At 43.6% G+C, this 24,468-nt stretch overlaps 1 protein-coding gene across 7 annotated transcripts in view; it reads left to right on the forward strand.

Moving 5' to 3' along the window:
• ABLIM3 (actin binding LIM protein family member 3) overlaps positions 1-24,468 on the forward strand; it is a 185,163-nt gene that overhangs the window by 98,373 nt on the left and 62,322 nt on the right. For all 7 annotated transcript variants that reach the window (XM_082382713.1, XM_082382719.1, XM_082382715.1 and 4 more), the window contains 3 exons: positions 12,828-13,011; positions 14,890-15,002; positions 22,005-22,131. In XM_082382713.1, the coding sequence (XP_082238839.1) occupies positions 12,828-13,011; positions 14,890-15,002; positions 22,005-22,131 (424 nt within the window). The remainder of the gene's footprint in view (positions 1-12,827; positions 13,012-14,889; positions 15,003-22,004; positions 22,132-24,468) is intronic.

Here is a 24,468-nt window from a genome sequence, read left to right on the forward strand (position 1 = left end):
AAATGAAATAGAAATCACCCAGATTGAAAAAGAAGTAAGACTATCTCTATTTGCACATGACATGATCTTGTATATAACAAATCCTAAGGAATGTGCTAAAAAAGACTATTAGAACTAGCAAATAAGTTCATCAGATGTCAAGGTACAAGATCAATATACCAAAATCAATTGTATTTCTATACACTTGCAATGAACAATCTGAAAATAAAATTGAGAAAACAGTTCCATTTACAATACCATCAAAAATAAAATGCATAAGAGTTTAACAAGAGATGTTCGGACCTGAACCAAGATGGCGGAGTAGAAGGACGTGCTCTCACTCCCTCTTGCGAGAACACCAGAATCACAACTAGCTGCTGGACAATCATCGACAGGAGGACACTGGAACTCACCAAAAAAGATACCCCACATCCAAAGACAAAGGAGCAGCCACAATGAGACAGTAGGAGGGGCGCAATCACAGTAAAATCAAATCCCATAACTGCTGGGTGGGTGACTCACAGACTGGAGAACACTTATACCACAGAAATCCACCCACTGGAGTGAAGGTTCTGAGCCCCACGTCAGCCTTCCCAACCTGGGGGTCCAGCAACGGGAGGAGGAATTCCTAGAGAATCAGACCTTGAAGGCTAGTGGGATTTGATTGCAGGACTTCGACAGGACTGGGGGAAACAGAGACTCCACTCTTGGAGGGCACACACAAAGTAGTGTGCGCATCGGGACCCAGGGGAAGGAGCAGTGACCCCAGGGGAGACTGAACCAGACCTACCTGCTAGTGTTGGAGGGTCTCCTGCAGAGGCGGGGGGTGGCTGTGGCTCACCATGGGGACAAGGACACTGGCAGCAGAAGTTCCGGGAAGTACTCCTTGGCATGAGCCCTCCCAGAGTCTGCCATTAGCCCCACCAAAGAGCCCAGGTAGGTTCCAGTGTTGGGTTCCCTCGGGCCAAACAACCAACAAGGAGGGAACCCAGACCCACCAATGAGCAGTCAAGCGGATTAAAGTTTTACTGAGCTCTGCCCACCAAGGCAACAGTCAGGTCTACCCACCCCCAGTCCCTCCCATCAGGAAACTTGCACAAGCCTCTTAGATAGCCACATCCACCAGAGGGCAGACAGAAGAAGCAAGATGAACTACAATCCTGCAGCCTGTGGAACAAAAACCACATTCACAGAAAGATAGACAAGATGAAAACGCAGAGGGCTATGTACCAGATGAAGGAACAAGATAAAACCCCAGAAAAACAACTAAATGAAGTGGAGACAGGCAACCTTCCAGAAAAAGAATTCAGAATAATGATAGTGAAGATGATCCAGGACCTCGGAAAAAGAATGGAGGCAAAGATCAAGAAGATGCAAGAAATGTTTAACAAAGACCTAGAAGAATTAAAGAGCAAACAAACAGAGATGAACAATACAATAACTGAAATGAAAACTACACTAGAAGGAATCAATAGCAGAATAACTGAGGCAGAAGAACGGATAAGTGACCTGGAAGACAAAATGGTGGAATTCACTGCTGCAGAACAGAATAAAGAAAAAAGAATGGAAAGAAATGTAGACAGCCTAAGAGACCTCTGGGACAACATTAAATGCAACAACATTTGCATTATAGGGGTCCCAGAAGGAGAAGAGAGAGAAAGGACCCGAGAAAATATTTGAAGAGATTATAGTCGAAAACTTCCCTAGCATGGGAAAGGAAATAGCCACCCAAGTCCAGGAAGCACAGAGAGTCCCATACAGGATAAACCCAAGGAGAAACACGCCGAGATACATAGTAATCAAATTGGCAAAAATTAAAGACAAAGAAAAAATATTGAAAGCAGCAAGGGAAGAACAACAAATAACATACAAGGGAACTCCCATAAGGTTAACAGCTTATTTCTCAGCAGAAACTCTACAAGCCAGGAGAGAGTGGCATGATATACTTAAAGGGATGAAAGGGAAGAACCTACAACCAAGATTACTCTACCCGGCAAGGATCTCATTCAGATTCGATAGAGAAATCAAAAGCTTTTCAGACAAGCAAAAGCTAAGAGAATTCAGCACCACCAAACCAGCTCTACAACAAATGCTAAAGGAACTTCTCTAAGTGGGAAACACAAGAGAAGAAAAGGACCTACAAAAACACACCCAAAACAATTAAGAAAATGGTCATAGGAACATACATATTGATAATTACCTTAAACGTGAATGGATTAAATGCTCCAACCAAAAGACACAGGCTTGCTGAATGGATACAAAAACAAGACCCATATATATACTGTCTACAAGAGACCCACTTCAGACCTAGGGACACATACAGACTGAAAGTGAGGGGATGGAAAAAGATATTCCATGCAAATGGAAATCAAAAGAAAGCTGGAGTAGCTATACTCATGTAAGATAAAAGAGACTTTCAAATAAAGAATGTTACAAGAGACAAGGAAGGACACTACATAATGATCAAGGGATCAATCCAAGAAGAAGATATAACAATTATAAATATATATGCACCCAACATAGGAGCACCTCAATACATAAGGCAACTGCTAACAGCTATAAAAGAGGAAATCGACAGTAACACAGTAAAAGTGGGGGACTTTAACACCTCACTTACACCAATGGACAGATCATCCAAAATGAAAATAAAGAAGGAAACAGAAGCTTTAAATGACACAATAGACCAGATAGATTTAATTGATATTTATAGGACATTCCATCCAAAAACAGCAGATTACACGTTCTTCTCAAGTGCGCATGGAACATTCTCCAGGATAGATCACATCTTGGGTCACAAATCAAGCCTCAGTAAATTTAAGAAAATTGAAATCATATCAAGCATCTTTTCTGACCACAACGCTATGAGATTAGAAACGAATTACAGGGGGAAAAATGTAAAAACCACAAACACATGGAGGCTAAACAATACCTTACTAAATAACCAAGAGATCACTGAAGAAATCAAAGAGGATATCAGAAAATACCTAGAGACAAATGGCAAGGAGAACACGACGATCCAAAACCTATGGGATGCAGCAAAAGCAGTTCTAAGAGGGAAGTTTATAGCTATACAAGCCTACCTCAAGAAACAAGAAAAATCTCAAATAAACAATCTAACCTTACACCTGAAGGAACTAGAGAAAGAAGAACAAACAAAACCCAAAGTTAGCAGAAGGAAAGAAGTCATAAAGATCAGAGCAGAAATAAATGAAATAGAAACAAAGAAATCAATAGCAAAGATCAAAAAAACTAGAAGCTGGTTCTTTGAGAAGATAAACAAAATTGATAAGCCATTAGCCAGACTCATCAAGAAAAAGAGGGAGAGGACTCAAATCAATAAAATTAGAAATGAAAAAGGAGAAGTTACAACAGACACTGCAGAAATACAAAGCATCCTAAGAGACTACTACAAGCAACTCTATGCCAATAAAATGGACGACCTGGAAGGAATGGACAAATTCTTAGAAAGGTATAACCTTCCAAGACTGAACCAGGAAGAAATAGAAAATATGATCAGACCAATCACAAGTAATGAAATTGAAACTGTGATTAAAAATCTTCCAACAAATAAAAGTCCAGGACCAGATGGCTTCACAGGTGTATTCTATCAAACATTTAGAGAAGAGCTAACACCCATCTTTCTCAAACTCTTCCAAAAAATTGCAGAGGAAGGAACACTCCCAAACTCATTCTATGAGGCCACCATCACCCTGATACCAAAACCAGACAAAGATACTACAAAAAAAGAAAATTACAGACCAATATCACTGATGAATATAGATGTAAATATCCTCAACAAAATACTAGCAAACAGAATCCAACAACACATTAAAAGGATCATACACCACGATCAAGTGGGATTTATCCCAGGGATGCAAGGATTCTTCAGTATACACAAATCAATCAATGTGATACACCATATTAACAAATTGAAGAATAAAAACCATATGATCATCTCAATAGATGCAGAAAAACCTTTTGACAAAATTCAACACCCATTTATGATAAAAACTCTCCAGAAAGTGGTCATAGAGGGAACCTACCTCAATATAATAAAGGCAATATACGACAGACCCACAGCAAACATCATTCTCAATGGTGAAAAACTGAAATCATTTCCTCTAAGATCAGGAACAAGACAAGGATGTCCACTCTCACCACTCTTATTCAACATGGTTTTGGAAACCCTAGCCATAGCAATCAGAGAAGAAAAAGAAATAAAAGGAATCCAAATTGGAAAAGAAGAAGTAAAACTGTCACTGTTTGCAGATGACATGATACTATACACAGAGGATCCTAAAGATGCCACCAGAAAACTACTAGAGCTAGTCAATGAATTTGGTAAAGTTGCAGGATACAAAATTAATGCAAAATTAATGAATGCAAAATTAATGCACAGAAATCTCTTGCAATGGGACCTATACACTAATGATGAAAAATCTGAAAGAGAAATTAAGGAAACACTCCCGTTTACCATTGCAACAAAAAGAATAAAATACCTAGGAATAAACCTACCTAGGGAGACAAAAGACCTGTATACAGAAAACTATAAGACACTGATGAAAGAAATTAAAGATGATACGAACAGATGGAGAGATATACCATGTTTTTGGATTGGAAATATCAACATTGTGAAATGGACTATACTACCCAAAGCAATCTACAAATTGAATGCAATCCCTATGAAATTACCAACAGCATTTTTTAAGGAACTAGAACAAAAAATCTTTAAAGTTGTATGGAGACACAAAAACCCTGAATAGCCAAAGCAGTCTTGAGGGAAAAAAAATGGAGCTGGAGGAATCAGACTCCCTGACTTCAGACTATACTACAAAGCTACAGTAATCAATACAATATGGTACTGGCACAAAAACAGAAACATAGATCAATGGAACAAGATAGAAAGCCCAGAGATAAACCCACGCACCTGTGGTCAACTAATCTATGACAAAGGAGACAAAGATATACAATGGAGAAAAGACAGTCTCTTCAATAAGTGGTGCTGGGAAAACTGGACAGCTACATGTAAAAGAATGAAATTAGAATACTCCCTAACACCATACACAAAAATAAACTCAAAATGGATTCGAGACCTAAATGTAAGGCCGGACACTATAAAACTCTTAGTGGAAAACATAGGAAGAACACTCTTTGACATAAATCACAGCAAGATCTTTTTTGATCCACCTCCTAGAGTAATGGAAATAAAAACAAAAATAAACAAATGGGACCTAATGAAACTTCAAAGCTTATGCACAGCAAAAGTATTTATTGGAAAGGAAACCATAAACAAGACGAAAAGACAACCCTCAGAATGGGAGAAAACATTTGCAAACGAATCAACGGACAAAGGATTAATCTCCAAAATATATAAACAGCTCACGCAGCTTAATATTAAAAAAACAAAAAAGCCAATCCAAAAATGGGCCGAAGACCTAAATAGACATTTCTCCAAAGAAAACATAGAGATGGCCAAGAAGCACATGAAAAGTTGCTCAACATCACTGATTATTAGAGAAATGCAAATCAAAACTACTATGAGGTACCACCTCACACCAGTTAGAATGGGTGTCATCAGAAAATCTACAAACAACAAATGCTGGAGAGGGTGTGGAGAAAAGGGAACCCTCTTGCCCTGTTGGTGGGAATGTAAACTGATACAGCCACTATGGAGAACAGTATGGAGGGTCCTTAAAAAACTAAAAATTACCATATGATCCAGCAATCCCACTACTGGGCATATACCCAGAGAAAACCATAATTCAAAAAGACACATGCACCCCAATGTTTATTGCAGCACTATTTACAATAGCCAGGTCATGGAAGCAACCTAAATGCCCATCGACAGACGAATGGATAAAGAAGTTGTGGTACATATATACAATGGAATATTACTCAGCCATAAAAAGGAACGAAATTGAGCCATTTGTTGAGACGTGGATGGATCTAGAGACTGTCATACAGAGTGAAGTAAGTCAGAGAAAAACAAATATTGTATATTAACGCATATATGTGGAACCTAGAAAAATGGTACAGATGAACCGGTTTGCAGGGCAGAAGTTGAGACACAGATGTAGAGAACAAATGTATGGACACCAAGGGGGGAAAGCGACAGGAGGTTGGGGGTGGTGGTGTGATGAATTGGGCAATTGGGATTGACATGTATACACTGATGTGTATAAAATTGATGACTAATAAGAACCTGCTGTATAAAAAAATATATAAAATTAAAAATTAAAGAATTTAACAAAAACCCAAAACAAACAAAAAACGACAACAACAAAAAAAGAAACAGCATATCACCAGCACCCCAGAAACTTACTTTGCATGTCCCACCAGTCACTGCCCCGCATCAAAAGTATCCACTGTCCTGACTTCTAACATCATAAATAAGTTTTGCCTGTTGTAAACATCATGTAAGTAGTGTGGGTACTTTTTTTTTTTTTTAAATTTATTTATTTATTTATATTTATTTTTGGCTGTGTTGGGTCTTCGTTTCTGTGTGAGGGCTTTCTCCAGTTGCGGCGAGCGGGGGCCACTCTTCATCATGGTGCGGGGGCCTCTCACCGTCGCAACCTCTCCCGTTGTGGAGCACAGGCTCCAGACGTGCAGGCTCAGTAGTTGTGGCTCACGGGCCTAGTCGCTCCGTGGCATGTGGGATCTTCTCAGACTAGGGCTCGAACCCGTGTCCCCCATATTGGCAGGCAGATTCTTAACCACTGTGCCACCAGGGAAGTCCCAGTGTGGGTACTTTTTTACATCTGGCTTCCTGTGCTAATATTTTGTTTGTGAGAGTCAGTCTTGTTGTTTCATGTATTTATGGTTTTTCATTCTCATTGCTATACGTTCCATTGTGTGATTATATTATGCCACCATGAATTTATTCTTCTTACTGTTGATGAGCATTTGAGTTGTGTCCAGCATTACATATAATGTGGCTATAGACATTCTTTTATGTGTCTGCTGGTAAACATATATATGATTTCTCTTGTCCATATACCTAGGAGGGGTGATATGTTCTCTTAAATAATAAAGATCTGGAAAAGCTTTGAGAGCTACATTAAAAAAAAAGAAGAAGTATTTAACAAAAGTGTAAAATTTATACTTTGAAAACTACAAAATATTAAAGAATATCTATGTAAATGGAAAAATATACCATGTTCATGGATCAGAAGCCTTAACATTGTTATGATGGCAATATTCTTTAGATCAATCTACAAACTTAGTGCTACCTTAGCTCAGGCTGCCATAACAAAATAACATAGATTGGATGGCTTAAACAACAGTAGTGTATTTTCTCACAGTTCTGGAGGCTGGAAGTCCAAGATTAAGGTGCCTTCATAGTCGGGTTATGGAGAGCTCCCTTCCTGGCTTGCAGACAGCTACCCTCTCACTGTTTCCTCACATGTCACAGAGGGAGGGAGGGAGGAGCAGAGAGAAAGAGAGGGAGAATGAGAATGAGCAAGTTTGCTGGTGTCTCTTCTAATGAGGTCACTAATCCCATAATGAAGGGCCCATCCTTATGACCTCATCTAAACCTGATTTCCTCCTAAAGGCCACCTATCTAAGTACCATCACATTAGGGCTTGGGACTTCAACATATGAATTTGGGGGAGGACACTATTCAGTTCATAACACATGTAATCCCTATAAAAATCCCCACTTGCTTCTCTGTAGAAATTGACAAACTGATTCTAAAATGCATATGGAATTGAAAGGAACATAAAATAGCCAAAGAAATCTTGAAAAAGAAGAACAAGGTTGGAAGAGTCAAACTTCCCACTTTCAAAACTTACTACAAAGCTACAATAAACAAAACAATGTGGTACAAGGATAGACATATAGATCAATAGAGTCGAAATGAGAGTGGAAAAATAAACCCTTATATTTATGGTCAGTTGAATGTCATCGAGGCAACCAAAATAATTCAATAGGGAAAGAACAGTCTTCAACAAATGATGCTAGGAAAACTGAACATATATATGAGAAAAAAAAAAAGTTGCCTTCTTCTTCACATCATACACAAAAATTAGCTCAAAATAAGTCAAAAACCTAAATGTAAGAGCTAAAACTATAAAATTGTTAAGAGAAAATATAGGAGTAAATCTTTGTGACCTTAAGTTAGGCAAAGCCTTCTCGGACATGACACCCAAAGCACAAACAACTAAGGAAAAATAGATAAATTGAACATCATCAAAATTAAAAACTTTTTTGCTTCAAAACATACCATGAAGAATGTGAAAGGCAACACACAGAATGGGAGATAAAATTTGCAAATCATATATCTGGTAAAGGGCTTGTATCTAGACTATATAAAGAATGCTTACAACTTAATAATAAAAAAGACAAATAACCCAATTTCAAAATGGGCAAAGGATATGAATAGACATTTCTCTGAAGAAGTTATATAAATGTCCAATAAGGACATGAAGAAATGCTCAACATCATTAGCCATCAATGAAATGCAAATAAAACCACAATGAGATAAACTTCACACCCACTCAGTTGTCTATAATCAAAAAAGACAGATAATACAAGTGTTGGCAAGAATATGGAGGAATTGGAACCCTCATACCTTGCTGGTGGAAATGTAAAATGTGTAGGTGCTTTGGAAAACAATCTTGCAGTTCCTCTAGGGGTAAACGTAGAGTTACCATATAACCCCAACAATTCCAAATTCCACTGCTAGACTTACGCTCAAGTAATGTATGTTCATACAAAAACTTGTACACAAATGTTCATAGCAATATTATTCATAAAGTCAAAAGTTTGAAACAATTCAAATATCCATCAGCCAGTGAAAGGATAAGTACAATGTGGTATATCCATACAGTGGAATATTATTCATCAGTAGAAAAGAAATACTGATACATGCTCCATGTGGATAAACCTTGAAAACACAAATGGCCCATAAACAGGTAATAACATTCTCAATTTCATTAATAATCAGGGAAATTAAATTTAAAATCACAATAGAACATCCTTTCACCTGTACCATGTTAACTAAATATAAGTTAGGTGTTACCTGGTGTCTGTGATAATATAGCTCAGTGAGAACTGCTGGTGGGAATGTAAATGGGAAAAACTTATGGAAAACAGTGAGACATCACCTCACAAATACAAGAATGTTCAAGGCAGCATTTCCATAAAGGAAAAAAAAAAACCACAAGCAGCTTGGATGTCCTTCGGCAGTGGAATAGATCAATTGTGATATAGTCAGACAACGAAATACAGCACCGCAGTGAAAATGAATGGCCCACAACTACATGCATCGACATGGATGAATCTCAAAAACATAATACTGAGAGAATGAAGCAGTAAATTACACAGAAGAGTAGATGCAGTATGATTCCATCCATATAAAGTTCAAAAACAGGCAAAACTAAACAATATATTGTTTGTAGATACCTCAAAGGTAGTAAAACTGTAAAGAAAAGCAAGAGAATGATAAACACAATTTGGGACGTGGTGTGGGAAGCAGGGCGCTCTTAGGGAGACGGGAACAGGCTTCCGAGCTGCTGGTGATGTTCTATTTCATAAACTCTGTAGTGAGTAGCTGGGAGCATGTTTTATTATTCTTCTTTACACTGTACATATATATTTACTACATCTTCTGTATGTATAATATATTTCACAATTTAAATGTTTAAAATAATGAATGAGATCACCCTCAGGGACCCTTCTAACACTTTGATTTTGAAATTCCATAAAACTGTCTCATTTGAAAAGTTGAAAATCAACAGAATCCTAGACTCTCATATCTGGATGTGTCCTCAGTTACCACATAGCCCCCTCATTTTACAAATGAGGTGACTGAGCTCCAGAGGGGTGAGGTCACTTTTTCAAAGTCACACAGCACCTGAGTGCTAGAATGGGAATATGGAGGAATTGGAAGGTCCAGTGACCCTCAAAACGGTACATTTTCCACTGAAACACAGTAGGGCTGTGTGCATGTCCTATTCTAGGCATTATATTTACAATGAGCATTCTGTGTTTTCTGGAAGCAGTTCTGAGTTCCCATATTCTGTCCCATTGTCAGACTATATGATCTTTCTTTTAATTAATAGACTTTATTTTTCTGATTCACAGAATAATGACTGCCCTGGATGTATTAATTCCACATCACTTCCATACTACAGACCCTCTCCATGGCCTTTCCTGTTATTTGAATGAAGAGCTCTGCTCAGCCTCAGATACATCTGTCGTGCTGGTCCAGCTTTCCTTCCACCCCGTGTTCCCCACTGTATTTCCAGGAACCCCTGGGATTCTTATCAACCTTTACATCCTTTCTACCTTCCTCCTTCAGCTCCTTGGGGGAAATGAAGGAACAGATTGTTCCAAGTTTTCATATGGCCTCCTGGTTTTCTCCACTGGGAGAGGTGGCTCTGGAAGTGGAGTTGGCAGGGGACACAAAGGAGAGAAAAGAAGGGAAAAAACAGGAGCTGTTTCCAATGAGGTTGTAGGCCACGACCTGACTAATTCCACAGCCATGAAGTCAATTGATCTGCCACCTGCACATCCCAGAACAGCCTGTTCTCTGGCCTTGCCTGCCTTCCAGACCAGGCATTGTTTGATGTGATGAGTTTTCATGAAGCCTGATGAAAGTTGGACCCTTCCCCACCTACCACCACCACCAGCACCGCTTCTACTCATAAGCCCTGACTCTCTGCAGGGATGGTCTCCAGTGGCTGCCAGCTCTACCTCACTTGGAATTTAAAATGTTTAGGCATATAGTCAGCCCTACCTTCTCCTAGACTCACAGGATGTCAGTGTCAGAAGAAAAGCTCAGGTCATTTCTTGTCTGGTTTCTGCTCTTTACACAGAAGTGAACAGAGCCCCAGACCACAGAGGACCAAGTTCAGTGTCACCCAGAGAGTTAGATAGCCCAGGTGGTCTGACTCCCAGAGCAGAGTCTCTCATGGTCCTAGACCGTTTCCCGTGGTGCTGTGACATTTGGAGCTGCCCTCCTCCCTCACCTTGGCCCTTGGAGCCTACCTCTGGCCTGCAGAGTGAACAAACACTTGCAGAATACTTCTGACATTCACCTAGAAGTCCCTCCTACTTTTAACCTGGCTGCTTTTGCAAAACAACGTTCCCTATTAAAGATAAGAGAGTATTTACTGGGGTGATGTCACCCAGTCCAGGCCAGGTCCTCGCACTTACAGGCTTGGAAACCATCTTGTTGGTTTCCCCACCGTGGATCACGCTTGGTAAAGCTGAGTCATGCTAACCACCTCTTTGGGAAACCGATGAATAAAACCTGAGTGCCTGTTTATTAACATAAACAAGAGCTGTAACTCTCCGTTGTACTAGTTCATGTTGCCCTGATCAGCTGCTTCTCTCACAAAGGCAACCTATGTAGAAAGTCAAACTGTCAGACTCAGAACAAAGGGAGCTGGTCTCGGGATTTGAATGAGCTCTCCAGTGGCCTTCCTTTGATTGCTGACAAGCCCCTTCCTGGCTGACCCATCCTTGCTTTAGCTGGATCAATAAACTCAGCAGTTCTGGTGGCCCAGAGAGTCATTCAGTCTCTTGGAAGAAACTTAGCCTCCTTCTGCTCTTCCCATTATGTGTTCATTTCATAACTTAACTCTCAGAGGGAAATCTCATTTCCCACGTTTCTAAGTCGTTTGGGGGAGGGGAGTCCCACATGATTCAGTTGTTCAGACACCTATAATTATATCCACCTGCTGTTCTATTATCTGCCCTATATTACTTCATATTGTCCACGAGGATATCCCCAAAGACTTTATAAAGTACCTTATGAAATCATGTTGCCTCTCTGTTCAGAAGTCATCAGTGCAATTGATCATTTCTGCAGCTGGGTAATGGGGAATCATTATAATCTTCTCTCTACTGTTGTATATGTCCGAGATTTTTCAAAATAATTTAAGATTTTAAAAACTAGGGGGAAAACCATCCATGGCTTCCTAGTTTCCCACAAAGCCTAAACGTCTTAAACTGGACTTGGCCCCTCTTCCTCCAACTGGCCTGGCAATATTTTCCTGTAATATTGCCTTCCACTCTCTAAAAACACCACCCTTACCCTAGTCCCATCTCCACACAAATATCGCTTGCAGTTTCCTGCCTTTGTGCTTTAGCTCATTCCATTCCTTCACTTCAACTTAGATGCTACCTCCTCCAGAAAGCCTTCATTGATTCCTCCCACTCACAGCACTTGCTACCTACACCAGCCCATGGCCTGTCCCCACTGATGTATGTTCTATGTGGTCTTCCCTCTGCATCCATTGTTAGCTCTTTGGAGTTCAAGGATTGTGTTTTATCATTCCTGCCTGGGAACGGATCTACCTTTTATGGCTATGGTGAAGATGGATTATAATCTTCAAATCATACATCCCATTGCCATCCTAGCTTGTCTTCACCTAGCACAGACTCATGCACGTAGGAAATGCCCAGGACATTTTTAACTGAATGATTCTTTCATCAAACTCATGATACCACCAGCTGTGTTGCACTGCGTAAGCCACACGGCTTTAAACTTTTCCTCCATGTTTTGAGAGGATTGTATAGCATGGGTGGTCTCAGCATGCATCAGGATCAGCTGGGGAGTGTGCTAAAATGCAGATGCCTGGGCTCCAACCCCAGGGAGTCTGATTCAGGTCCAGGCAGCTGCATCTCAAGAAGCCCGCCAGGTGATTCTGATGCAAGTGGTCTTCGGGCCATCCTTTAAGGAGCACTGGCCCCAAAGGCCCATGAGGTCCCATGCATCACCATTCTCTGGCCACTTATGACTGAGTCAGACAGCAGCCTTGTCCCCAGCAAGAACCTCATGCTTGCAGACCCTCCCTGGACTCACCTGCCTTTGTTTCCCGCCCTGTTTCCCCAAGTGTGTGGCTGTGGCCTGGCTCAGTCAGGCTTCTTCTTCAAGAACCAGGAGTACATCTGCACCCAGGACTACCAGCAACTCTACGGCACCCGCTGTGACAGCTGCCGGGACTTTATCACGGGCGAGGTCATCTCTGCTCTGGGCCGCACCTACCACCCCAAGTGCTTCGTGTGCAGCTTGTGCAGGTGAGCAGGAGGCCAGCGGGGGCGGGGACCCTCTGCCTGGGATCCTGCAGAAGGGAAGAAGTGGCCTTCCCCAGGCAGATCTGGGGCTTACTTGGCTTTATGCTGGACACTTGCATCCTCTAATCTCGGGGTGGAAGGACCTGACAGGCCAGTGGTTTTCAAACATTTAGCGGCTGAATCCTGTTTGTCAAACGTGATCTAGTATAAAACACTAGTTTGTCCCGAGATGAAGGCAGCGTAGGATCTGAGCCCCAACACTCAGCCTCCCACTTCCCATCAAAAGGTCCTGAAGGAACCTCTGAGGGCCCTCTGGCCTCTCAAAACTCAGTTTGGAATCCATGAATCTGGCTCAGGCTCTCACACCCTCAGCCACATGCAGTACTGGGATATCTGTTTATAGCCTTCCTCCATGACCCTGGCAGGTGACCCCACCTCTGTAAGCCTCAGCTTCATTGGTGAATCGACATCAAAGCCAGTCCAACTTCATTGGATTTCCATGAAGATAAATGAGATGGTACATGCAGAGAGACCTTATCTCAATGACTGGTACCAAATTGTGTCCACTTTTATTATTCTCTTCATTATCATAATGATCATTATCTAGCCTCTCAAGACCTCTGATAGGTGATGGAAAGCTCACGCCGTCCCTCCTCCCTACCCTCAGCATCCTCATTGCTTGTTAACTTAGCAAATGTACATTAAGGGCCCAGTGTATGCTAAGCACAATATTAAGTAGATGAAAAAATAAAGAAAACCTCAACCCTGCCCACAGATATGTTAAAATTTAATGGACTGCTCTGATTAAGTCATAAGTAAAGCACGATTGGAGTATATGTATGCATTTTTTAATTGGGAAAGTCATTTATAGATTAATTATTCTCCTCTTAAAATAACCACTTCTTTGTTACCAGTTAGAGTAACTAACCAATTAGAGTTTCTGATTGAGACTAACGACACAGTGCGTAAGAAAATATTATCACCCAGTGGAATTCATTCATTCATCCATCCGTCCAACCCTTAAGACCTGGAATCCCAGAACCATTGGAAGTTTGCACAATAGGGTCCGTATGGTCTAAAGTGGAGGTTTTGTGAAGCCCCATGGAGAATAGGCGCCTTCCCAAGGTCATGCCGGGTCCTTTTACCATGAGTCAGTGCCTGGGCTGTGATGAGAACACGGCTCCCCTCTCTCCCTGGCACTCCCTCCATTGTTCATGTTGCTAATGTAAGGGCAGCGGAGCCACTGCAGGCTTACGGGGGCCATAAGCTCAGAGTCCATATTAACAGGCATCCCAAACTGCACGAGCGAGAGCTGCTGTGTGATGGGATCAGCTGTGCTGAGGGTTCTATGTGCTTTATATTTAGTTAGGGAGGCAGGACATGACGAGCTTGAGCCCCTGAGCTGTGGAACTCAAACTGCACAAATGCAGGCGAGCAGAGGAAGAGGTTCTTTGAGGATGTCTAAACTTCCTGTGGAGTGAAAGAAGGAAATTTTGGCAAGTTGGGGAGTTGAATGAGTTCTTCCTGACATACAGGGGATAGGTCAAGTTGGGATGGAAGAAGTCCTTCCAGGAAGAGGAAGTACCTCTGAGACGTTTTTAGCCTCTTCATCATAGAAGAGAAATGTAAGCCCAAATAAGTGTCATGATTTGCCCAGTGTTTAAAAATCATGTAAATGGCCCAACTGGGTCTCCAGTTCCGGTCCTGGCCCTAACTGAGTGGTTTAGCCTGGCCCCGTGAACAGCACTTGAATGTAGCCGGTGCTCTATGTGTGCTGTGTGTGCTACCAAAGATCTTCAAGCACATGTGTTGTCAAGTCACCTATAGACACAGAACCCTCTGGAGAGGTGGTGTTGAATTTCTCCTTCATCCCTCTTGCAGGAAGCCTTTCCCCATTGGAGACAAGGTGACCTTCAGCGGGAAGGAATGTTTGTGTCAGACATGCTCCCAGTCCATGACGAGCAGTAAGCCCATCAAGATCCGTGGACCAAGCCGTGAGTCCTCCCCATGGGGCACGTCACCGTCCACGAGTGCCATCTCCCAGGGCTCTCCTGTCCCAGCTTCGCTAACTGCTTCTACAGCCTGGAGGGAAGTGGGGGAGGTTCCCACCCTGGAGGACTCCTGCAGCATGACCCAGTTGGCACACAGCCCAGACTCACAAACTTCCCAAAGCACAAACGCAGGGAAAACAGGCTGCCCGACTATAAACAGGGATGGCCTGTGCCACGTATTGGCCACTTGGGTGGTTCTCCTGGGATGAGCAGGGCTCCTTATCTCCCCTCTGGTCCACGCTCCCAAAGGCATCCCAACAGAGCTGATCAAGTGTTTTCCACCAGTGGCTGTCAATTTTTACAAACTCCACTAAAGAAGAATATGTAGACATATCTTAACAAAAGAGGGAATATGAGAGAAAGCCACAAGGGCTGTGCTAGTGTCCCTTAGGGTGTGTTCCGTGGACCATGACATCAGCTTCACTGCAGAACTGATGAAAATAGATTTCTGGGCCCACTCTGGACTTCTAGGAATGGGAAATCTTAGAAATCTACAATCTTAATAAGCTTCTTGGGTGATTCATTCGCTACTCCTAAGACTGAGAACTACTGTCTAGGGATGAGGGGGACACTTGGCAGGCCATCGTAAAGGTCACGTTCTATCACCAAAACATAGATTAGGAGTTGGGGGGAACTGAGGATCAATAGTGCCTCGGAACAGTCATTCTGATTTGTGGAATGTCCATTCCATTCAAACGTGTCTAGCCGTAAGATATCCAAATCACTGTTCCAAGATGCCCTTGTCAGGCCACTGACTGCATGTGCCCACACACACACGGACACAGCCCCCTGGGTCTCGGTAAGCCAAGCTAAGCTCCGGCATTCTTTCATGTTACGTGACACTCTCACTGGCCTTGTCGGCAGAATCAATGAAAGCCCATTAGCATCTTGTGCGGCATCACTGTGTGGTATGGGGGCTGTTGGCCACGGCACCAGCAGAGTCAGCATGCTGAGGCTGTGTCCGGCTGAGGGGGGCGAGCACAGAATACCCCAAGTCAGCAGGGCTCAGCTCCCGGGGGCTCCATTAGCAGGGGAGCCAGTGGGGAGGCTCCCTCCCTTGCCCTTCCTTTCTTTCAGTTGAATCAGATCTGCTCCCAGACTTTCCGTCAGTATCTTCGGTGGGGCTCAAGAACAATTTGCCGCTCTGATCAGGTTTCCATCTTGAGGTGGCTGAGTGCACACACTGTTACCCTTCATAACTCCTTGAAAGCATCATCCAGAATGACAGCAAGGCTGGGATGCAGGACCACAGCGCCATGGCTGATGCTGCCAAGGCAACCAGACAGCAGTGGGACCACGTGTGAGTTCGTAGAGGGAAGCCGGCTGGAGTCAGGAGGCTGCCATCCTTCTGTGTGAATGCACAGCCATCATGTAGCCTCCCTGTGGCTCAGTTTACCCAACTTTGTGGAAAGCAAATGTATCAGTATTCTGGAATCAAAACTAACATACGTCATAGTGTGTAAAATGCTCTCTAAATATAAAGTGAGGGATTTTGTTGGCTTGGAGGTTTAGTCTAGAAAACATACCAAAGGAGAACTGAGAATAAGATTCCTGAATCTGCTATTACTTCCCTCAGCCTGTGCTGCGTGTACTGTGTGCCTTGGGGAATCTCAGACAGGTGGGAGATTTCCTCAGCTAAGTGCGGGAGTCCTGCATGGGAGCATATCCACAAGAAGAGGCTGTGTCCACCATAATTCTGCAGATCAGGAGGTGAAGAAGGTGAGGAAGAGTGAGTACAGAAGAGCAAGTGAGCACATGGGCAGTCTCCGAGGGGACGCCTAGGATCATGGCTCATCTTGTTACTCGTGAAGTCTAGACATCAATGTGTGGATCTACAGGGCGTATGTTTCATAGAAATGTTTTCTCCCCAGAGGTGGTCACTGTCCGTGCTGCAAATGCAAGGCAGCCTCCTGACTTGAGGGGAAGTTGGAAGGTCTGCTTAGTTCCGCAAGGATGGAGGGAACTAAAACAAGATTCAAGAGAGTGCTAAGGTGAAGAACATATCATGGAGAAGGAAAATGAAAGCAGGAAAACTTGCTATATTTTTGAGCTACAGGAGTGTGAAGTTTCACCCCTGGAATGTAAAGACATTCTGGAAAAGCAGGAGCAGTATCTACTCAAAAGAGATCAAGAAGAATACTTAGGAACTGTCAAGAGAAAAGAATTGTAATACTTATCACAGGCGGAAGAAATGTTTCCTCACAGATCTCACCAAGAAGAATCAGGAGCAGAAGTAGCGTCGCCACCATCACCACCATAAGTACCACCACCACCACCATCTTCACAGTCACCACCACCGTCATTACGAGCACCACTATCACCAACACTACCATCACCACTGCTGACATTGATTGACTGTGACTCTTGCCAGGCACTGCCCAGACCTCACTGAGAAGAATCAGCAGCAGTAGCACCACCACCATCACCACCAAAACCACCACCATCACTATTGCTAACATTGATTGGCCGTTACTGTTGTCAGGCACTGCACTAAGTTTTCTATATATAACATCTCATTTAATCATTATAATAACTCTATGAGGGAGATAAGAGTAATGGTTTTTAGATGAGAAAACTAAGACTCAAAAAGCATAAATGACTTGCCCAAAGTCACTCAGATAATGGTAATGTAACTGGAATGTGAGCCCAGGCAGTCTGGCTTTGGAGCCTATTTCCTTAACACCCTATACCAGAGGCATGACTTGCTAATAGGAAGGGTCCTGTCTCCCTGGATTAGTTGCCTAAAACAAGGTGGGGAGCTTGCTATGACTCACAAACCCACTTATTTTTGCTGATCTAAGTGGAATGAATGACACAGTCAAAAAAACTAAAAATAGTTGTCTGGGGTCTTCAGAGTCTCCAGTAAACTGAGGGATTTAGGAGGAACAAGTGGTGGCATCATACTTTCTGCCAGCTGAAGGTTGTAATTTTGGAATAAAGAGGAACGTATGAGGAATGGAGTGGACAGCTGGCTCTGCAGAATCCAACTTGGGACAGGGTGTGGTTTTCCTGACCCTGCTTATTACACCAGACCCGGGCTCCCGGCTGGGGTGTTTGAGGCTCCACTGGTGGCCAAGAGTGAGAGTTGAAAGAAGAGGGAGGAAAAGGTCCTGATAAATATGAAGCCAATACAGTGGAAGATGAGCAGTATAACATGAAAAGAAAACCCATGTGGAGCAGGTACACCAGAATCTCAGGAGGAATCAGCAGGCCCTCCCGACATCAGGAATATTGCTTCTGACCTCATATCAGAGATTGGATAATGCACAGAGTATGAGTTAAAAACATGAGAATATGGGATAATAATGATAGCATCCACTGTTTGGGTACATACATGCCAAGCACTGTGCAAAGTCTTTCCAGGCCTGATTCAGTTCATCTTCACACCAGTGTTGTAAGGAAGATGTTCAGATGAAGAAGCTGAGGTCATACAACTAGTCAGCTGGGGAGCTGGGATTCTCCCCTCAGCCAGCCTCTCTCCACTCACTCTAACCTCTCAGCTCAACCTCTAACCACTACACTGTACCATCTCCTAAATTTTAGCTCAAAATGCCAGTTCATCTCAGATGTGTCGCTGCCACTTAAAGAGATGGAACTCATCTCTTATGTGGCCACAAAAGGATACAGCTCTTCAAATAAGATTTATTGAAAAGATAGACAATGGTGTTGTTGGCTAGTAACATGTCTGTCTCCATGGAATCCACAAGTGAATTTGCTCAGTGAATGACCATGTCAAGCAAGGAAGAGTGAAGTGCAAGGGATAAAGGAGAAGAGAGAAACTGTAATTATCATTAAATATTTGAAGAAACTGACATGGGGGAAGAGGTAGATTATTCTTGGTTGCATAAAATAGGGGGTGTCACAAGGAGTCAGGAATCAGCTCCATATAAAAAAGGCAGTCACGGGACTTCCCTGGTGGTCCAGTGGTTAAGACTCTGTGCTCCCAATGCAGGGGACCTGGGTTCTATCCCTGGTCAGGGAACTAGATCCCACATGCATGCTGCAACTAAGAGCCCACATGCCGCAATGAAGATCCCACATGCCGCAACTACGACCGGCGCAGGCAAAAAAAAAAAAAGAAGAAGAAGAAAAAAAGGTAGTCATGACAATCTTACCTGTCCAAAGGCAAAGTGGACTTTCTCGAGAGGGGGTGAGCTGCTCATCTCTGGAGGCGGACACAGAGGAAGGTGCCCACCCCTGCTGAGAATGCTGTAGATTCCTGCATTGGGTGGGACTTTGGCCAAATGCTCTGTGAACTCTGAGCCCCTGTGGAATCATTTAACCCTATCAGTGAGGCCCACAGAGACACAAGGTCAGCATTTGTGGCCTAGAAAGCTGGACCAGACGCCTGAGCCCTTGGGTTTTACTGTTCACAGCATGGGCAAGTCACTTCAGAGGCCATCTGTCTGTAAAAGAGGAGGGGGTACCTGACCTCTCTAAACTATGACATTCTGAAGACTGTGATGATCAGGATGGGGTGGAGGTAGACTTATCCCAGGAGAAAAGAAATCCTAAAACTATTCTCCCAGCCCCCATTTGAAGGCCTGGGACTTGAAGCATTTTGCAGTGGGAGACCTTCCTACCCGCAGCTTGTGCTAAGAGACGTTAGAAAGGCGCTGTGTGGCCAAGAGGCGCGGACTGTGGGAGCTGCCTCGTACACACACTTCATCAGGGCCCAGACCCTCCCCACAGCCTGCTGGGCACACCCGCTTCCTAGACACGTGGACACCTCCTCTCCTCTCCCAGGACAGGCTCCCAGCTGGATGTGAGAGCTTCAGCCAGCCGCTCCCAGCTTGATACGCCGTCTCTTTTCTCACCACTGCTCCCAAGTATGCATTTGCTTTGGTGCCAGGAAGCAGGCTTGTCCTCTGGTAAACTTTGCACCATGACCCTTTCCTCCTCCAGAGTGGGACATCCGGTCGGCTAGGCCTGAATTCCCCGCACCTCCCAAGTATCTTGGACGCTGCCTCTATTTCCTGCCCCTCCGCAGACACCGATTGAGCAACAGGCAGACTCTGGGGCCCCCTACATTCAATATTGGCCCCAGTGCACAGTCCAGGGTGAGGGGAACGGAGAGCAAGGGCACCTTTTTGCTCTGGAACGATCTCACAGACTCTTTAATCCTTGCTACTTGGGGAGGCAGATGCTTGGTGTATAATCATGTTGGGGAGGAGGTGTGTGTGTGTTAAGTTCTGTCCTTTGCCTGAGTGCTGTGAGGCCTGTTCATTCACGCTCATTCAGCAAATCTGCTTTGAGTTCTTAACTATGTGCTGAGCACGGTGCTGGGCAAGAAAATAGATTTAACCACAAAACACACAAATCACAAACAGGGCCCTTGCCATTGAGCGAAACTCTACTGTGCTTGGAGATCTTGATAAAATTCAGTTGGTCTGCGACAAGGACTTAATTTCCAAAATATATAAACAGCTCATACAGCTCAACATCAAAAAAACAAACAACCCGATTGAAAAATGGTCAGAAGACCTAAATAGATGTTTCATCAAAGAACACATACAGAGGAACAACAGGCACATGAAAAGATGCTTAAAATCACTAATTATTAGAGAAATGCAAATCAAAACTGTAATGAGGTGTCACCTCACACCAGTCAGAATGGCCATCATCAAAAAGTCTACAAACAATAAATGCTGGAGAAGGTGTGGAGAGAAGGGAACCCTCTTGCACTGTTGGTGGGAATGTATATTGGTGCAGCCACTATGGAGAACAGTATGGAGGTTCCTCAAAAAACTAAAAATAGAGCTATCATATGATCCAGCAATCCCAGTCCTGGGCATATATCTGGAGAAAACTCTAATTCAAAAAGATACATGCACCCCAATGCTCATTGCAGCAGTATTAACAATAGCCAAGATATGGAAGCAACCTAAATGTCCATCAGTAGATGAATGGATAAAGAAGATGTGGCATATATATATATATATATATATATATATATATATATACATACATACATACATACATACATACATACATACATACATACATACAATGGAATATTACTCAGCCATAAAAAAGAATGAAATAATGCTATTTGCAGCAACATGGATGGACATGGAGATTATCATAGTAAGTGAAGTAAGTCAGGCAGAGAAAGAAAAATATCATATGATATCACTTATATGTGGAACCTAGAAAAATGATACAAATGAACTTATTTACAAAACAGAAACAGACTCACAGACATAGAAAAACTTTTGGTTAACAAAGGGGAAAGAGGGGGATAAATTAGGAGTTTGGGATTAACAGGTACACACTACTATACATAAAATAGATAAGCAGCAAGGACCTACTGTATAGCACAGGGAACTATATTTAATATCTTGTGACAACCTATAATGGAGAAGAACCTGAAAAAGATATATTATATATATATATATAATATATACATAATATATATACATATATATGTAACTGAATCACTTTGCTATACACCTGAAACTAGCACAACATTGTAAATCAAGTATACTTCAATAAAAATAAAATAAAATAATTAAAAATAAAAATTCAGTCGATCTGGGTGGGGCCCACATTGCTGCACATTTCTGAGCTCCCAGGTGACACTGATGCTGCAGGTCCCTGGGTCACAGAGACTTGCATGAGCTTAGTTAGCAACTCGAGAGCAGAAGCAGTGCAGGGTCCATTCTGGATGAACAGTTGTCAGGATGACCAGCAGGGAACTTTCTGGAGGAAACCTGGGAGGTTTTTCTTTCTCCCTCACACCAAGACCACTTGTCAAGAGGCCAGCCAGGGCTCCGCTGGCCTTTCCCTCACCTGGCAGAGTCTCGACAGGTGCCAGTACCAGGGTGGGAGCAGTTGTGGAAAAGCTGGCGTTCCAGGAGGGGTTTCCTTGACTCAGGTGCACGATGATGGCAGGGCTCTAGGGGCCCAGGATGCTTTGCTCAGCACATCCTCTTGTCTTTGCAGACTGCGCTGGGTGCAAGGAGGAGATCAAGCATGGCCAGTCACTCCTGGCTCTGGACAAGCAGTGGCACGTCAGCTGCTTCAAATGCCAGACCTGCAGCATCATCCTCACCGGGGAGTACATCAGCAAGTGGGTTTCTCCCCCTCCCCAACCCGCCCGCCTGGCCTCTGCATGCTCCCAGACCTGGCTGCACGTGACCTTTGCCCGAGTTCCCAGCAGCTTCTCCCTCCGTTTCCATCCAGCTACCACACTCTGGCCGCAAACAGCACCCCACCCACCTTGGGCCCTCACGTGGTGCTTCCTGTGCCTCAGATGCTCTTCTCTGCTCTGCACATGCTTGCTCCTCCCTTCCTTCTGGTCTCAGGTCCCACACCCTCTCCTCAGAGGTGGCCTCATTCCGCCCTATTCTTTGCCTTCATACAAGCCAACACCATTTGCAACTGTATATTTATCCATGTTAACTTTTTAGTAAGGTTAATAATACTAGCTACCACTTATTGAGCTTTTATTGTGGACAAGGAATGTACTAACGGCTGTGCACGAATTATCACATTAAGTCCCATGACTACCCCCATGAGATATTTATCCCCATTTGAAAAAATGTAGAAACTGAGTCTCAGGCAGTAAGTAATTTGCTCCAATGATTATATTTAGTGTCTGTCCTCACCAGGGCGGGACTTGTTTAATTCACTGCTTCGTGTAGCACAATGCCCGACCCGTAGTCAACAATACAGTTGTTGAATGAATTGAGATAAGAGATGATGGACACACAGTTGTCCGGAAAGATGGCCCAGCCTGCACACTGAGCACTAGACAAGCCCCCTTGTGCTAGGCCCTTGTGACCACATTTACATACTCAAGTACCTAAAATAAATTAGGGCCACAGACCCTCACAGCTTTGACACTTTATGATCCAGACACTTCTCAGGTATTGCCTCTGGCCCGATGCTAGGACACAGTGAGCATGTAAATTTGTAGCATGCATGGTTTCTGCTATCAAGAAATAAGAGAGAGAAGCTGTATACGTAAGAAACTGTGCCTCCAGGGGATGTGTGATTGAGAGCTCAAGGGAAGTTCTATCCTTTAAGACCGTTCCAATCGTAAGTGACAGAAAACCCAACTCAAACTCCCTTAAAAAGCAAAAATGGGGGTTTATTGACTCATAGAAATGGGAAGGCCAGCGGCATTCTGGCTTCTGGCATGGATGAATCCAAGGGCTTAACGATGTCATTAGCACTTCAGAAGTGTCTCTCTCTCTCTCCCTCTCAGCTCTACCTTCCTCTGCGTTTGTTTCATTCTCAAGCAGGCCCTCCCCAAATGGTAGCAAAGATGATCACCAGCCACTCCAGGCTTTCATTCTAGCAGCTTCACAAACCTGGCACAGAGAGAGAGGCTTCTTTCCCAAGAACTCCAGCAAAAGTCCCACGGCTGCCTCTGATTTGGCCACCGCTGGGTCACATGCCCATTCTTGACCAATCACTGGCCAGGAGGATCTCAACCCTCGAGCCAGAGAGCAGCTGTTTGTGAGCTCTTTGTAACTGCGAGTGCGAAGGGGTGGTTCCCAGGAAAACCCAGGCGAGATACTGCTGCTGGCAGAAAGGGAGATAGATGCTAGCTAGACAACCCTTGTCTGTGTCAGAGGTCTAAGCAAAGGGCTGTGACTATTCGCTTCTAACTAGCAGAAGTGGAATCTGGAATATATGAGAGCTTTATGGAAGATGGTGATATTTGGGCCAGACCTTGAAAAGGGGTATAAGATTTGAAAATGTAGAGAAGGAAAGCTTGTAGGCAGAATGCTCAGCCTGGGCAAGGGCAGGGAGGTGCTGGACACATCCATCCTGTTTGTGGGAACTCGGGTGTGTGCACAGGTGACGTCCAAAGCTGCAGAGGTTGAGCTGAGGTCACAGCCCCGAGAGCTTTGAAGGCCATGTTAGTGGAGTTTGGCATGCACCTCTGTGCCTGCCAAGTAAGGAGTGCCCTTGGTGAGTCGCCAGCCAGGAGTCCTTGAGTCTGTGAGCCTAAGTCCAGATTCTCTGGGGGAGTAAGGGTTTGCTCAGAGCTCCTCTCAAGCAGGTCCATCCCAGATTGCCCACCACGCCTTGGGCCTCTGCAGCCGGCCTCTGGACTCTTCATCCGTCTGCCAACAGAGTGTCAGATGCTTAGCGGCTCTGGCTGTGGCGTTGATGCCCAGGTTAGAAGCCCAGCCCACTTGACCTCAGCAAAAGACTCAACTTCTCTGAGTCTCACTTTCCTCATTTATAAAAACAGGGCTAAGAAGAAGACCTGCCTCATAGGGTTGTGTCAGGGCTCAGAGATCTGTGCTTTGTACCTAATCAGTACCCGGTAAATGTTAATTTTTACCATCTGCCTCTTTTTAGAATCATATATATTTCAAATTCCCGAAGGCCTCACAACCTCATGGGTCCAAATTAGGAGGTGTTGGCATTTATACCCAAATTTTGCTGG

This window comes from Balaenoptera borealis (assembly GCF_965194805.1).
Source record: "Balaenoptera borealis genome assembly, chromosome: 2".
NCBI lineage: Eukaryota > Metazoa > Chordata > Mammalia > Artiodactyla > Balaenopteridae > Balaenoptera > Balaenoptera borealis.